At 39.7% G+C, this 17,611-nt stretch overlaps 1 protein-coding gene across 2 annotated transcripts in view; it reads left to right on the forward strand.

Annotated features, from left to right (window-relative positions):
• Positions 1-16,713, forward strand: part of zc3h12b (zinc finger CCCH-type containing 12B) — an 89,865-nt gene extending 73,152 nt beyond the window's left edge. For both annotated transcript variants that reach the window (XM_080187439.1, XM_080187440.1), the window contains exons 2-6: positions 1,704-2,488; positions 5,424-5,563; positions 7,621-7,855; positions 8,538-8,644; positions 9,714-16,713. In XM_080187439.1, coding sequence (XP_080043565.1) covers positions 1,704-2,488; positions 5,424-5,563; positions 7,621-7,855; positions 8,538-8,644; positions 9,714-11,140 — 2,694 coding nt within the window. In that variant the 3' untranslated portion in view covers positions 11,141-16,713. The remainder of the gene's footprint in view (positions 1-1,703; positions 2,489-5,423; positions 5,564-7,620; positions 7,856-8,537; positions 8,645-9,713) is intronic.
• Positions 16,714-17,611: the final 898 nt, after the last annotated feature.

A 17,611-nucleotide genomic window follows, 5' to 3' on the forward strand; every position in this document is an offset into this window, starting at 1 on the left:
GTCGCAAAAACCCAGCCTGCAAGTGCAGCAGGTGGTCAGGAAGGCGAATGGGATGCTGGCCTTCATAGCGAGGGGGATTGAATATAAAAGTAGGGAGGTCTTGCTGCAGCTGTATAGGGCATTGGTGAGGCCGCAGCTGGAGTACTGTGTGCAGTTTTGGGCGCCGCACCTGCGCAAGGATATTTTGGCCCTGGAGGGAGTGCAGAGGAGGTTTACTAGGCTGATACCGGAGTTGAGGGGGTTGAGCTATGAGGAGAGGCTGAATAAACTAGGCTTGTACTCGCTAGAGTTTAGAAGAATGAGGGGAGATCTCATTGAGACGTATAAGATGATGAATGGGATGGATAGGATAGAGGTGGAAAGACTCTTCCCGCTCAAAAAAGACAGTAGGACTAGGGGGCACAGCCTCAAGATAAAGGGGGGGCGGTTCAGAACGGAGTTGAGGAGGAACTTCTTCACTCAAAGGGTGGTGAATCTCTGGAATTCTCTGCCCGTTGAAGTGGTGGAGGCTGCCTCGCTAAATATTTTTAAGAAGCGGGTTGATGGGTTTTTGATAAGAGAGGGGATTAAGGGTTATGGGGAGAGGGCGGGAAAGTGGAACTGAGCCACGACAGATCAGCCATGATCTTATTGAATGGCGGGGCGGGCTCGAAGGGCCGGATGGCCTACTCCTGCTCCTATTTCTTATGTTCTTATGTTCTTATGTACTGTGAAATTCCCCTAGTCGCCACAGTCCAGCGCCTGTTTGAGTCAATTTATCTAACCAGCATGTCTTTCAGAATGTGCAAGGAAACCCACACAGACACGGGGAGAACGTGCAAACTCCACACAGAAGTAACCCAAGCCTGGAATCAAACCTGGGTCCCTGCTGCTGTGAGTCAGCATTGCTAACCACTGTGCTACTGTGCTGTCCCATGGAGATCTTTTGCAGATTATTATCTGAAGGCTACAAATTAAGGGAGGGGAAACCATTTGCTGAATGCAAGCAGGCAGTAAAAAAGGCAAATGGCATATTGTCCTTCATAGTGACAGGACTGAAGGAGCAGAGATGTCTTGGTACAATTCTCCCGGTGAGGCCACACCTGGAATGATGTGTGCAGCTAAACAGACTTAGAATGCACAGATATTTAGTCTCAACTGACAGATAACCTTCACCCTACTGCACAGAAGTTTCAGTGTATGTTATGAGATCAAGACTTGCATTGGGGCTCTAACTCATCTTTTGATGCAGGTGTTAACATTTTAAGAAGTTAGAAAGGAACTCTCAGGCAGAAGTTGTTCTGTCAAATGGGAAATAGAGTTTAGATTACAGTAATTAAAACAGAAAGTGATGGAAAAAACCTCAGCATGTCTCACAGCATCTGTGGAAAGAGAGTATTAACGTTTTAAGTCCAATATGACACTTGAATATGAAACTCTGAGAACCAAAATAAAATCGTAGTGGACTCAACATGTTAACTCTGTTTCCCTCTCCGCAAATACTGCCACACGTGCTGAATTTTTCCCGCATTCTGTTTTTATTTCAGATTTCCAGCATCTGCAGTACTTTGCTTTTATTGTAGGTAACTGTGCCAACTGGCTCAGGAAGTGACCATTAGATTCAAACAAGTGGATTGCTAAGTTATAAGATGCATTTTTATGTGGGTGTGATTTTCAGTGTTTTTAACTGATTTCTATTAACTATCTGTTTTCCTCTTCTCCAGGATTATATACTATCCCTGTGCTCCCCAGAACATAAGAAGTGTGAGAGTATAACATCAACATTGCGGAAAAAGTTAATTGAGCTGAAGGATACCATTGAATATGAAAGCCAAGCTGTGTTGGAAATAAAAGAAAACAGTGTGGAGATAACAGGAGGACAGATTAACGTAATGACTGCCTGGTCAATGTTTGAGAAATTGAATATGGAGAACAGCTCCTCCAGAGAAGCCAGGAGCCTTCGTCTAGAGATTGGTGACTGCAGTGCAGATTCCGAGGACTGGACAAGCTCTGAAAGTGATTCTGAACAACCCCCTAATAAGAAGAAAGGGAATGAGATTGTGAGCAAACCACATCGGCAGCTCTGTCGCTCTCCTTGCCTCGAACGGCCAGTTCTTTCCAAATGCAGTGTTCTGCAGGACTTCCAGAGTGAGGACAGTAAATCCAAACTTGATGATGGATACAAGGCTGCTAGTTTAGATAAGGAATACCAGGCCAAAATGGAGTTTGCCTTAAAACTAGGATATTCAGGAGAACAGATTCAAACTGTGCTGAACAAACTGGGGTCAGATGCTCTTATTAATGACATTTTAGCTGAGCTGGTCAGACTTGGGAACAAAAGTGAATCTGAACCACAGCCACCCAATATGGGTAATACAGGTACCCTGGTGTCCAGGGGCCAATGTGTGAAGGAGATCACTAGCCCAGAGCTGTCTTTGGAAGATGAGGTTGTGGATGATTCTGACAATTTGAGACCCATAGTCATCGATGGAAGTAACGTGGCCATGAGGTACGTCCAGAGATTTTCGCCGAAAGTTTCACTTCTGTTCATTAATGGGATATGGGCATTTTTGGAAAGGCCAGCATTTATTATGGTATTCATCCCAAGTTGTCCTTGAGAAGGTAATGATAAGTGACCTCCTTGAATCTGTGCAGTCATTGTGGTGTAGATACAGCCAAAATACATTAGGGAGTGGATTCCAGAATTTTGACAAAGTGACAGTGAAGGGTTGTCAATAAAGTCCCAGATCAGCATGATATGTCACATGGAGAGAGCTTGGAGTTGGTGATGTTCTCATGCACATTCTTCAACATGCTGGTCATTGTGTGTTTGGAGAGGTGCGGTCCAAGGAAGCTTGGTGGGTGTCGACAAGTGGGCTGCTTTGTCCTGGATGGTGTTGGGCTGCTGAGTGTTATTGGAGCTGCACTCAACCAGGCAAATAGAGAGGCATCCCTGATATGTGCCTAGTAGATGGTGGAAAGCTTTTGGTAGTCACTCACTGCAGAATCCCTAGCCACTAAAGGTAATTTATGACATATTGCAAATATTCATTTTTATTTTTTCCATGAATTGTTAGTGTAAAGTTACCATCCTATCTTTCTCTTTACCTTAGGCTCCTTCCAGATGATTACAGGTGAAATCACTTGTTTTTCTCAGTCTGTGCACAGCTATATTAAGGAAGTTACGAATACTCTATTAGCCTATGTGCCACACCAGCCACTACGTGATCTGTTTCGTAACCCACAATAGCTACAGTGGCTGGTGTCTCTCAAGTCCAGTGCACTATAGACCTTCTATAACCATAACAAATCAGCTTTTTAAAATAGGAAGACCTGAATTAACGTCCAGCTGGGAATGTGAATACCCCAAAATAATCAGGTCACTGTGTCAGTGTCACAGATATCTGTCATGACACCTAAGTTCTGCAACATGGAACTATTGAAAAGCCACGCGCCTGCCAAAAAAGAAAGAAAAGAAACTCGCTGCTCATTTTAATTCCACTTTCTGGCACTTGGTCTGTAGCCTTGCAGGTTACAACTCACAGATCCAAGTACCTTTTAAATAAGTTGAGCGTTTCTGCCTCAAACACCAACATGAGCAGTCAATTCCAGGCGTCCACCATCCTCTGGGATTTAATAATTTGAAATATCTGTAAGCAAGTTAATTTACTATATAAGAACATTGCATTTATCTGGAGATTTGCTACAGTATCAATCAAGTGTAATTAATTAATGCAGTCTTTAATCATTCCAATTCTGTACAGCATTGGGCTTTTATCACTATATGTTGTAAAAATCTTTATAACCCAATCTGCTGGACAGATCTCTGCCTCAGAAAATATAGTTAAAATACAACTAATTATGGCTAGTTATCAGCAGAACCTTGGAGAGACAATGCTTGCTTCTTCTTCAGTGCTAAAGATGATTTTTTGGAAAACTGATCAAACAACTAATTTCAAAAGGTTTAGGAAATGAGAAATGTTGACAATGCCAGCCTAGTGGGTAAAAGCATTATTCAGTGTTACATTGAAGCCACATCAAACAAAAAAGCCTGGTTCAATCCCTGTTCTGTGATGAAATGGCTGGCTTCAGATGAACCAGCGATTGAGTGAAACATTTAGACTCAGTGTTCTGGGCTGGTCCAGTAAACAAATCAATTTGCAATTCTGATTATTACCTGGTTTTGTTTGATTTGAATTATCTGAGTGTGTGAATGTCAAGTGAGGGTAGGATTAGGCTGGGCGATAATGCCCTTCAATGTGAACAGCCCATCATTGCTCTCCATCCAAATTCACACATGAAGAATAGTTAGGCACAGGGACAGAAGCAGGAAACAATGTGCCATCCACATACACCCACTTTCTTGCATACTTGTGGCATCCACACATGCCCACTTTCATACTCGTGCTCCCTCCATTGACTGCTCACTGTATCGACCGTTCTCTGCATCCACTGCTCAATGGACCCACTGCTCACTGAACTTACTGCTCACTGCACCCAGTACTCACAGCACACATTTTTTAAAACTATTTTCCAGTTCACCACTTCACCATCTTGTGCTGCCTTTCTACCCCTATGGCTGCTTCCTTCCCCACTATCTTAAGCTTCCTGTATACCGAGCTACAGAGGCAATGACTAGCGATGCAACGGCTCCTCCCTGGAAAATCTAGTTCTGGTATGAAATGGGACAAAAGGTGAGGGCGAAATGAAACAGCACAGGATAAAATCCTCTGCCAGTAAGAATTCCTGCTGAGAAACAGAAATATGATGCTGTTTTCCCACCATAATTAGTGATGGTGTATTGACATTGTAGTGTGAATGCAGTTAAGAAATGAAGACAGTGGTGAATGCAACACTCTGAGAAATGCATAATGCCCGGATTGGGACTATTTTTATAAATCCTTTGCTATTCTAGCAAATATAATTAATTCCTCCCACGAAAGCCTACGCACGGTGATGCTCTTCATGATGTCATATGCGTCTTCCCTAAATTTCAAGGTAGTTGATAATGAGCTGGGCTGCAACATCTGTTTCCTTAAATCCAATTTTTTGGAGTGGCCGAGGAAACATGTTTCACCTGCTGCTTTGTTAAAAACCTTTTGTTTCTTTTATATTCACAGCATGACCCCAGCTGCATGCCAAAGAATTTATTGTAAAATAAAGCATAATGCTTTTTTCCCCATAAGGTGTAATTACTTTATGCATCGAATTTGCAATCCCATTGAGAAATTGTTAGCGTGCAATGAAAAAAAGTTAATTTCCTTATCCCACGTCAAAAATGCAATCATTTGCCTTGGTTGTGTTATAAGTGTTCAATAATGATAATGAGTCGCTGTACCACAACTATTCCACTTGTGTACCTTCACAATTGCAACAACTACAATGTCAGCCAAGGTCAAACTTGAAAACAAGAAATTGATCCAAGCTTTAATTTCCTCTTGTAGCCATGGAAACAAAGAAGTGTTCTCTTGCCTTGGGATTCAGTTGGCTGCAGAATATTTCCTGGAAAAAGGACACAAAGACATCACAGTGTTTGTTCCTGCGTGGAGGAAAGAGCAGTCTAGGCCAGATGCACCTATTAAAGGTAATTAAATTTATCACGTTGTAATGATGTTTGATGATCTGATCATATAAAAATAGATTACTTTTATAGAAAATGCTGGAAATACATTGATTCCATCGGCATCTGAAATGAGAGTGGGGGTGGTGGGAGCGATGACATATCCAGCTCATGATCATACTCACACATTACAGGTTGGATAACAATATCCCCAATCACTGTCACTATTCACTGGATTTTCTGCTACAGGAGACCATGACGGTGAGTTTGCCCATCCACATTAGGTTGCCATATACAAGGTAATGGATGTTGATGGAAAAGCATCTTCTGATCTATTTCAGAATGCTGGACGTCAGAAATATCTTTCCTTTCTTGGCATCCAACATTACTAAATGGTAATGAAGGCAGGACAGTCACAAATAAGAGGTGGTCTTGTTTAATTCTTTGTGGAAACTTAAAAATAGATTAAAAATATAAACAGATAGAGCACCTGCAAATCTGACGACCCTAAAACCTCAGCAACCAGTACAGCTGGGGGATGCTGATAGCCTCACTCATCTGATGTTTCTTGCACTCCAGTGAACCTTAACTCCACACAACACAGTGCAAATGTTACAGGGATAGCTGAACTTGCCCTGGAAGAACAAAATACTTCTGCAGAATCCTATGAGGTAGAATATTTATATATTGTACTTGGGATCAGATCATTTGCTTCTTCTTACTAGGATGTGATGTACCGAGTTTTGATGATGTGGATATGCCGGCGTTGGACTGGGGTAAACACAGTAAAAAGTCTGACAACACCAGGTTTCAGTCCAACCGATTTATTTGATAGTAAATTCACTACTATCAAATATATCGGTTGGACTGAAACCTGGTGTTGTCAGACTTTTTACTGAGTTTTGATGCCGTGAAAACCACCCAAAGCCCACAGGCTTAAATTCAAAACATTGTACTTGATCCCCAAATGCCTTCTAAGTTCCATGGGCACTGGTTGCTTACTTGTAGCTTGACCAAGTCAAAAAGCTAAAGAATACTGTACAATCTTGCAGAAATAAAAACAAATAGTTTTCAGTTACAACTAAAGGTTATTTCTAACATCATTTCAGTTTGTTCTTCTGAAATGAGATATTTTCTCATTTTAAGCAGGGTGTGCTGATGTATGAAAGTAAGGGAAGCATGAAAAAGTTATTAAATCCAATGCATAAAGAAGTAATTTAATATCAGAGTCATAGACGTTCATTTAAAGTACTTTGCAATCATATCACTTGGTTTCATGTGTCCCCAGTTCATTGAATTAAGGTGTTCCAATTCCTTTTCTGAAAACCAACAAGTTTTAAAATCTGGCATTGACTTGGTCCCAAGTTTGTCAGATTTGAGATACTCTACCTGTATCTTTTTAAGCTTGCACAGCTGATGATACTGTATGGCAATAAGAGCTGCTTTCCCTCCTGCAGCAGATGGTAGATCTGACAATCCCAGAAATACTGCCAGAAGCTGAGTACCATTATTCAAATGAGCCTGACTTTAAAGATCCAGCAGGCTTGAGGCATACTCACACCAACAGGTGGGAATCCCATTGTGATACACTGCCAGAGAGGATGACCCAAGCCTGCATATTAGTAGGCTGTTCAACTGTGGATGCATCAGAGGGAAATCTGATAATGTTCTCAATATGACACTTTTTTCAACAGCAATGGTGATCAGGAGTGATAACATTACTAGATCTATTTTCATCATTCTCTAGCCCAGAAAGCCGAGCTGAATTTAGCTAATGGAATCCAACGTGATTCCGTTGTTTATGATAGAATAAGCCAGACAGTTTTTAAAATTTGCTTTGAATAGTGAATAGTCCCTTTTTATTTTGTACTTTTTATTTTGATGTTTTACATTCTGAATTTAGTGTGCCATTGTCCTTCTAGTTTTGATTCTCAGTGTTGCTTAGGGTGTGGATGGCAATTTTAATGCACTTTTAGAGAACAGTTAGAAGTTCTATTTGACGCATCTCATTGATACGGAGTTGAATGTGTTTGCATTATCAAAAATTGAATTAATATCAAAGTAATTGTTCGATTCTACAGATCAAGAACTATTGCGCAAACTTGAGAAAGAGAAAATCCTGGTCTTCACACCATCTCGACGGGTGCAGGGCAGGAGAGTGGTGTGCTACGATGATCGATTCATAGTGAAACTGGCTTTTGACTCAGATGGCATTATTGTGTCGAATGATAACTACAGGGATCTGCAGAATGAGAAACCTGAGTGGAAGAAATTTATAGAGGAACGTCTTCTAATGTATTCCTTTGTGAATGACAAGTAAGTGTTGTAAATACAATGGGCAGGATTCTCTGGCCTCCCCTGCAATGTGTTACTTGTGGCGGGAGGCAGCACGTCATTGGCCAGCAGTGGGATCTTTTAGACATTCAGAGTATCAAGCCATCTGAGATGAGACATTGAAATGGATTAGATACAAAATAAATCCCAATCCACTGTTCCCCAACACATTTCAGCCTCAATTTTTGAAGTGAAGATTTTCTAATCCTAAAAGCACTGTGAACATACCTACACCTCAAGACCTGCAGCAGTTGAAGAAAGTGGCCTAGCACCACATTCTCAAGGGCATTTAGGGATGGGCAATAAATGCTAGCCTAGCCAGTGATGCTCACTTGCCATGCAGGAATAAAATAAACTTGTATAGAGCTGTTGCATGGTATGATCTTTTCCCGTGTGGCAGACACTATTCAAATCTAATGTTTCTCTGACAATCCATGCTGTGGGACTGTAACTTTATTTTCAATTGGACTCGGTTCTTTGCTGAACTCTGAGAGAATGCAATTAAAGGCGCCTACATCCAGCAGACGGTGAAGAAATTCATCAGATTTCATCCGTTTGAACTTGGTTCCAAAAACAAATGATCAGTCTGTAACTTATTGCTGTGCTATATAAAATTTGTATGAATAGAACAAAAATGACTAGTGGTTTATTTTGTCATTTCAAGGTTCATGCCACCTGATGATCCCTTAGGACGTCATGGTCCCAGCTTGGATAATTTCCTGCGCAAGCGTCCTGTAATTCCAGAACACAAGAAACAGCCTTGTCCTTATGGTAAGCATTTGTAGCTGATAAAAAGCAAAATACTGCAGCTGCTGGAATCTGAAACAAAAGAGAAAATGCTGGAAAATCTCAACAGGTCTGACAGCATCTGTGGGGAGAGAATAGAGTTAACGTTTCAAGTCTCGATGACCCACTGATAAAAGGTCATCCAGGCTTGAAACATTAGCTCTATTCTCTCCCAACAGATACTGTCACACCTGCTGAGATTTTCTAGCATTTTCTGTTTTTGCTTATAGCTAGCTGTTAGTTAGATCATTAAATCTAGTTGGTTCTTAACTGATTTGATCAATTTTGCTTTGGTTCAAAAACTAGTAAGAAAACATAATTTGATACATTGCCAACACTAAATGGTGCTGTCTCTTGCTGAGGCACAATTTCATGAATGCTGGCAGCCCTGTTGTCACATCATTCAGATGATTCTTCATATTTGAGGTTAGTTATATGAATAAGCAATTCGACTGTAGAAATTCGCAAGCACTCATCCGAGCACTGCTGCCTCACAGTGCCAGAAATCCAATTCGATTCCTGGCTTGGGCCACTGTGTGGAGTTTGCACATTTTCCCCATGCCTGCATGGGTTTCCTCGGGGCGCTCTGGTTTCCTCCCACAGTCTGAAAGATGTGCTGGTTAGGTGCATTGGCTGTGTTAAATTCTCCCTCGGTGTCCCTGAACAGGTGCCAGAACGTGGCAACTAGGGGATTTTCACATTAACTTCATTGTAGTGTAATGCAAGCCTGCTTGTGACACTAATTAATGAACTTCAAACTTAACAACCTTGGCTAATATCTACAGAGGTGCAATAGCCAGCATGGATAATTGGATACGAACAGGTACAGGACCTGAGATTACCTCACTACCTTGTGGTCTAAATAATTAATAGTCCTTCTGATCTTAGGAATGATATCATTACTCATTACACCGCAAGGGTTGTAGAAACCAACAGATAGCAAATTACCCTGGAACAATGTAAATTGCTTTGAAGATAAGAGCACTTTGTGGGTTTATGAGGAAGTTTGTTTATCAGACGTGATCTTACTTGGTTTCTGGTTATGATTTGACAGGGAAGAAGTGCACTTATGGACACAAGTGTAAATACTACCATCCAGAACGTGTTAACCAACCACAGAGATCAGTTGCTGATGAGCTTCGTGCCAGTGCTAAGTTGTCTGCTGTTAAAACTATGAGTGAAGGAGCCCTGGCAAAATGCGGCATTGCTATATCGGGTGTGAAAGGAGAAGCTGTCTCTGAAATCAAGCGTGTTGCTCCAAAGCGCCAGTCTGACCCCAGCATACGGTCTGTAGTTTGTGAGCCAGAGGAGAGGTTGACACCAGCTCGCAGACTTGAAACTAACTCTGTGCCTTCTTTGGTCACTGCATCAAGTGTACCTGCATTTCAGCCCAATAAAAACCATGCAGCCAGTGCTATGAGTACCAGATCTGCAAGCAGCCCAGTGCCATGTTCCAAACAGTTCACGCACCAGAAATCCTCACAAGATCATATGTCCACTTTACATTATCCACCCATCCTTGTAACCAACAGCCATGGAAATTCTGTGAGCTATACAGAACAGTATCCAAAATATGACTCAACTTTGGACACTGGCTATTACTCTATGATTAGTGACTTTTCAAATTTAACTATCAGCAGTATGCGTAACCATGACAGCTATTATGGGTTGGAATCAGATCATGGATTATACTCCAGAAACACTAGTCCTCATTCAGAAACTTGCATTACAAGCAACGATTCCTACTCTTCGTACAGTGACCTGGCATACCTCGGCACTGTAGAGCCAGGCCCTGAAGATAATGTGAAAACCCATCAGCCACAATCACAGAACAGGCTCCAGCCTTTTGTTCATGGCTACCATGAACCTATAACAAGAGTGCAGAGCTATGGACCAGAAGAGCCAAAACAGCCCCAGCGCAAACAGTCTATCTCTCATTTAGTTCCTCACATCCAGCATTCTGCTGTTGGAGCTCGTTCCAGTTGTCCTGGGGATTACCCTGTTCCTCAAAACATTCATCCAAGTGCTAACAACCAGCCAGGGCGGGCTCTGGTAATGACTCGACTGGACAGCATTTCTGATTCCCGACTCTATGAGAGCAATCCAATGAGGCAACGAAGACCTCCACTCTGCAGAGAGCAGCATACTAGTTGGGATCACCTCCCATGTGCCACAGAATCATATAGATACCCTTCATACCCTTTGACTAATAATCTCATGCAGCCCAGTTATGAACCTGGTATGTTTCGAAGTATGCCAGAAAAGATTGAGCAAATCTGGAGGTCGCCCTGGCAGGGGATGCCCACTGAGCAACAGGACCATCTGGCAATCCGGGAACATCAGTATCAAACCTATCGAAACCTCTGTAACATCTTCCCAGCAGACATAGTTCATGCAGTAATGGAAAAGAACCCTCACGTGACTGATCCCCAATATCTTGCTGCAGAGATTGTTGCCAAACAGCTACGTTCTGGACGGTGAAACATAAACTGTTTGTTAGATTGAAGACTGATTATGTATTGACAGGATGAACAAAAAGAAGTCTGTTTAGTGCACAATGTTTGTGAAATTCAAGTTACCTAATACAGTGGGTTTAGAATGTTATAAATAACTTTATGACGTTTGATCATTTGGAGGGGTTTGGTAGCTTTGAAGAGGAAATGAATACCTTTTTTTATAAAACTTCAACCCATCTACTTTGGACTTTTAAAGTTTTCCAAGTTACTAAGATGTGTTTGAATTTTTACTCTTTCTTGAAGAATTATCTTTTCAATATAAATTTTCAAATGCCCTATTATAAATTGGATAAATTGGAATTATAAAAAAATTACAAGAGGAAGCAAATGCAATTTTAAAGAGACAATGTTTGCTAATGATGCAGACAAAAACATAATAGTGTTAAAGACTACATGGAGCAAATTAAATCCATAAATAATTGAACATTGCAAATGGCTTGCATAGGTTCAAATGATCACCCTTCATGTAAGGTATCTATTTCTCACTTCAGGTTCTCAACCAAAAGAGCTTTCTTGATGTTATGGCACTTCAGACCATTTCCTTTATGTCATCTTTTAAGGGTGGAAAATATGCAGCCAAAAAAAACCTTTTTAAAGCATTATTATATGCTGTTTTCAGGCTGCACTGATGTGCCACTATCTTTAAAAGCAATGTAAATTGCTAAAATTTGATGAGCTTGATATGTTTCAAGCTGGGTCTTGTTGATTTAAAAAAAAGTTTTTCATGAAAGTTTGGAAGGCCTTTCGGGGCTTTTTTTTTTCATGAGAAGGTCTGACACTGCCTAAATGTTTCTTACTGTGAAACACATGGAATGTGAGGCTGCAGTCAGGGTTGTTTCTGTCATTTTGCTAATGGCTTGCGAATGCTGTGTAGTTGTTTCTATTTCCTACGAAGGCAGCATCACCACTTCAGTTTAAAACTATCAGTTTGTTATAAAGTTTTACTTCTGTCGGTGCACATTTTTAATGTTTCTAAACCGTAAGCATTTTTAAACTGTGTACCCACTTATATATAGAGTACACTAACTTTCTTGTACTGCCTCTTTTAAAAAAAAGCCTTTCTGTGGCTAAGTAATAGACTGTAATAATCACCCTGCTCCACTGATGACTAGCATATTAATGCACTGAGTATCTAAATTCTATAGACCATGAGAATCCAAGTTCAGACTCTTGTGCTGCGTTGGCTGATTTGGTAGAAGGCCATTACAATTGACCTCCAAGATGGGGAGGGAAAAAGCAGCAGGGATCCTTGTCCCAGTTGTTAACCACCAAACACACACTCCCCTCAAAAAAGGAGGGCAGTGCATATGTGTTGTTGGATAAGAACAGTTGGCTAGATGACTAGCGTAACATATAAAGCCATCAGTTCAGGTTTAATCCCTATACCGGCTGTGATAGTTCATGGTGTTCACGTGTTCTACACTTGATGTGGAGTGGTGTCCCTCAAGCTATATAAACAATTGTCCCCCTCTTGTGGAGAGGCATGCCTGTGGTCCTTCATGCACTATTGCTAATTACCTACCTTACCTACCTGGGTAAGGACAGGATTAGTCTAAGCATTGATTTCTCCTACAGTTGCATAGCTTCCCAACTTTCACTGTAACAGCTACTTCAATTAGTTTACACAGGGCTGCTGCTGCCCAGAGAACCATATCCTAGCAAGAGTCATAGGATCATAAAGTACAGAAGAGGCCCTTTGGCCCATCAAGTCTGCACTGACAAACTGCACTAAATCTACACTATCCCACCCTTGAGTCAGCACCTTCAGGACAGTTGATTAAAACAAGAACACATCTATTTGTTACATATAATACTAATTTTGTAGCTTACATTTTAATACAGCAAACAGCAATGCCTGGAATGATCAGAAATGACCTTTGTTTGTTGATACAAATTGTATCTCTTTTCTTGATTGTAGAAAATTATTTATTAAATGTACAGTTATCATCGGTAGAATAGCTTTATCAAATCTTGCCACAATGTTTGTGACACTGTGTGTCACTGGGAGTAGCCCATGGGTATGTATGAATTTTTACTGGGCACAGTAGTTTGTAGACCTGAATTTTTAATTCATATTCTTCAGATGTGCACACAGTGTACAGTACTGGCATCATTATTTGTAATGTATTTATTAGGATTAAAAAATATTGTTTCCAGTAACACCCAGATGTAATTGAAGATTGTTTTAATGCTAGGCTATTTTAATCGTAGAACTAAATAGCTATATCCAGTATCCAGTTGTCAAATTTAATTTCAACCACACCAGAATGTTGTAAATTTGAACTTTTTAAAAATATACCTGCTCTAATCACTTGTGCTTACAATATAAGATTTTACATCCACATTCTCCTAGTATTTCTCATCTTTTCCCCACTTCTGTCCCCTTTCATAGATTGATAGCCCAACAGAGATTTCGCTCACTACCAATGCCACTGCTTTCTTCCTTATTGTCAATGACGTTCTGTCTACGTTGCAAGAGGGTAAAAACAAACAGGACAACTAATTCCATACAATTGCTGAGGTTAATAATCATTGGGTAAGAGTATACTATCGGAAAAAATTGCAGTTTAAGTCGGTACAGTTTGACTTTTTTGTTATGGTTTCTGTGATGTTGATCACCTCAAATCATTTCTGCAATTGCCACCATCAGTGGCTAATAACTGCAACTAGTGACTCTTCAATGTAGCGCAAAAGGCTCTCTTTAATACACCCTTTTCTGGGAAGTGGAGAATTCATTATAGTACCTCTGGGTGTTTTTCACAATTCAGTGAAGAGAGTATGAAATTTCACACACTATTACGCTTAATGAAATTGTCAGCTTTTCACTCCCCGAAGATAGAACATAGTGTTCTATCTAGAAACTCAATTGTGAATTCTGAAATCAAAACTAATATTCAGCAGATAAAAATTATAGGACTGGGACTCTCACTATTTCCTCATTGGGAGTCAAGTATTTAACCTCTGGAAAATGAGGAGTGAGATGCCCACATTTTATTTGAAAACGTTTTTGATTGTTTGCATTTCTCCAAAACATTATGATTCTTATCCATTTCTTGTATATGTAATACATGTTAATTTCCTGATGTTAGCCCTGCCGCTATTTAACTAAATTCTGTTCAGCTGGACTAGCTCATTACACTCACTGAATACCATAAATAAGTATAAACTGCCAATTAAAACCAGTCATAGCTTTAATGGAAGCAATATTTTTTAACCTTTTTGCCTGTATAACCTAGTTCTTATGATGATGTAGAGGGCCCCTCTCTGTAAAAAAAAATCTGAAAAGTGTTTCTTAAAAGAAATATGGCTAAGTTTAAGCTACAGCCTCTCATTTTAGTTGAATTGAGCAGATTATCAGACTGCAAATCTGTGTCGCCTCTTCAAACATTTTTTAGGATGACCATTAAAGATTTTCAGTAATTAAAATTTAATTTGGAAAGCAATAGTCTAGGCTCTCAAATATTACTGCACAAAAAAGCCCTGTATAAAACTACTTATAAGAATCCATAAGAAGTTCTGTATAGGTTTGAAACTGTCTGGTGAAGGCTGACAAATGGGATGCTGCAGCTTTTAGCAACATTGTGGATAATCAGGATGGGATTTTCTTCTATTAGATTTACATAGAGCATTTTGTATCCTCACCCACCTGCCCCGTTCTTTGCAATGGTTCAGAAATCTAACAAAGGAGCAATCATTCAACTTTCTTAAACAATTTAGGAATCTTTTGCATAAGGAATGTAGGGTCTCTTCAACCAGTTGCAAGAATGACGGTCATCGGTGCAATGAGCTACAGCTAAATCTGGATTATCTGAGAAACACCAATAAAATATTTTGAGTGACATTAAGTTACTCCTGGTCACTGCTTTTGTTGGCTGCATCTTGTCTATCAATGGGAGAATAAACTCAATGACTTCTGTTTTTCTCCCTGTATAAAAGACTTGTAAAAATCATTTGGCTTGATTAATTGCTTTCGCTTTGCTACGTATCTGGAGTTTGTACACTTCCCCAGATGTGATCTAAAATATGTACCATATTCAATGAAACTTGTTTGAAGAGATCATACAATTTGTTGTAGATATACTGTGCTTAGCTTGTGTACAGATAGCTTAATATTGTGTGAAAATATAAATAGTATATATAAATACATATATTTTATTAGATTAGTCCAGTTGTTTTATTGATCTAATTTTTGTTCTGTTCCTTACATAATGAACATGTTGGCTTTTATCTGTAGTAAAACAAAAAACTCTTTGGGTTTGTAGTCCCAAACAAAATGTAAGTCTTAATGACAAAATGTGTCTCTGTCACTTTGAGAATTAAAAAAAGGCAAATGTGTTTTTAAGCACGCTATATAATCAGTACCTTTTAATGTGCAACATGTATGGATAATGTGTGATAAATTGTGCCAAGTGTTGAATGGTATAATTATGCTTTTACTTTTGAACATAACTAACTCTAGCTGATACTTTGTGTTAACAGATGTAACAAAGCTGCTATGACTTAAAATTATCAATTTTCATGCTGTTGGAACACATCTTATGTATTTTGATTTTAGTTACTGTCTAAGCAGCTTTTGTACAATATAAATTGATTTAAAATGGGTGCATTCATAAAATAAGTCACTACAGTTTATGTACACAAATACTGCACAGCAGAGCAATTCTTTCAGTATGTTTCTAGTGGCTAGTTCTAAATGAAATCATGCTGTCAATAGCTTATTAGTACATTGGTACCAATGCTATAGCTAAAATTGTCCTTTATCGGCTATGCTATAATATTGTGCAATACCTTTCTCGTGCGAGACTCCATCTCGGCCAACAGCAATGCTAGACCTGTAATGTTCAGTATAGCTTAAAATGCTGTGTACAGACAAAACCCATTTTAAAAGTACAACTCCCTATAGTACTGTATGGTGTTTTCCATACTTGTACAAAAATCAAACATTTTTCACAGCCACCAGTACAATTTACGCAAGTCCTTGAGGAAGCACTGCAAGATCAACTGTCTCTTCAACATTAACATTTTTGTGCGATATGTATATGGAGTTGCAAATGTCTTCTTTGACATTAAAGTGGCCTTTAAAACCAATTTTTCATTAACCATTGATTTTGCAGTGTTGCCTTCGTTGGATCTGTAGAGTTAGAAGTGAACAGAGAGATTTTACTTTGAAAGTGGTATATGAAGTGTATATTCAGGTAATTAATATTCAGATTTTTGACGAGTGCACTCTAGGAGTAGCAGGGTAATGAAATTGATTTATGTGCCTTTTCAAACAGGATTATGGACACAACTTCAGATGGGTTGGTATTTCTGTGCATTGGAACGTGTTCCATATCAGGTGTGCAATTTAAGAATGTTTTAAACTTAGTGTTTAACGTTTGCATGAAGGTTATAAGTACCAAAAAAAAACCTGCCCTATACAAACGTTCATGTTTATTATTAGTGCCAAATGTAACCAATTTGTAGTAAACAAACAAAATTTACTACACAACTTATGTTACATGTATTCAATAAAAGTTACTTTCTAGAAATATATGTTGATTTCTTGCATTAGTCATTCTACAGGAAAGATGGATTTAATATTTCAGCATATCATTTTATATTTGCATTTAAGTAAACAGAAGCTTTATCATGACTCTTAAAGGATTTTAGTCATGAGATCTGGACATCGTTGGTAAGGCTAGCATTTGTTGCCCATCCCTAATTGCCCTTCGACTGAGTAGCTTGTTAGGCCATTCGGAGAGCAGTTATGAGTCAGCCACATTATTGTGGGCCTGGAGTCACACGTAGGCTGGGTAAGGATGGCAGATTTCCTTCCTTAAAGGAGTGAACCAGATAAAAGCAAATTACTGCACATGCTGGAATCTGAAACAATAACAGAAAATGCTGGAAAATTGCAGCAGGTCTGACAGTGTGCACGGCAAGAACAGAGCTAACATTTCAAGTCTGGATGGCTCTTCGGGGAACTCTGATGAAGGGTCACCAAGATTCAAAACATTAATTCTGTTCTCTCTCCACAGATGCTGTCAGACTGCAAGAGATTTTCCAGCATTTTCTGTTTGGTTGAGTGAACCAGCTGTGTCTTTAGGATATTGCTGATTGTTTCATGGTCACAAATTTTATGGCTCACCTGTCTCTTGCGTTGGAGCTATCGGGGATCTTCCATTAATGTCTGTATATAGGCTGTTGTATGTTTATTGATGTCTCTTTTTTACATCCACAGGCGATTCGGTCCACCTTGTTGGCCAACAAGGGGCATACACGCGGTGGGTCGTGCGAGGGATGCTCTTGGATGTTGCTTCGAGAGTTGCCTAGTGCTTCACGTCATTAGTGTACGCTTAAACTGGACCAATTGACGGGCAACACGACAGCTCAGTTACTATCACTGTTTGCTGTGCAGTTACAGGGACCCAGGTTGGATCTCCAGCTTCGGTCA

Source organism: Carcharhinus amblyrhynchos, chromosome 4, assembly GCF_965287045.1.
Source record: "Carcharhinus amblyrhynchos chromosome 4, sCarAmb.v2.hapA, whole genome shotgun sequence".
Classification (NCBI taxonomy): domain Eukaryota; kingdom Metazoa; phylum Chordata; class Chondrichthyes; order Carcharhiniformes; family Carcharhinidae; genus Carcharhinus; species Carcharhinus amblyrhynchos.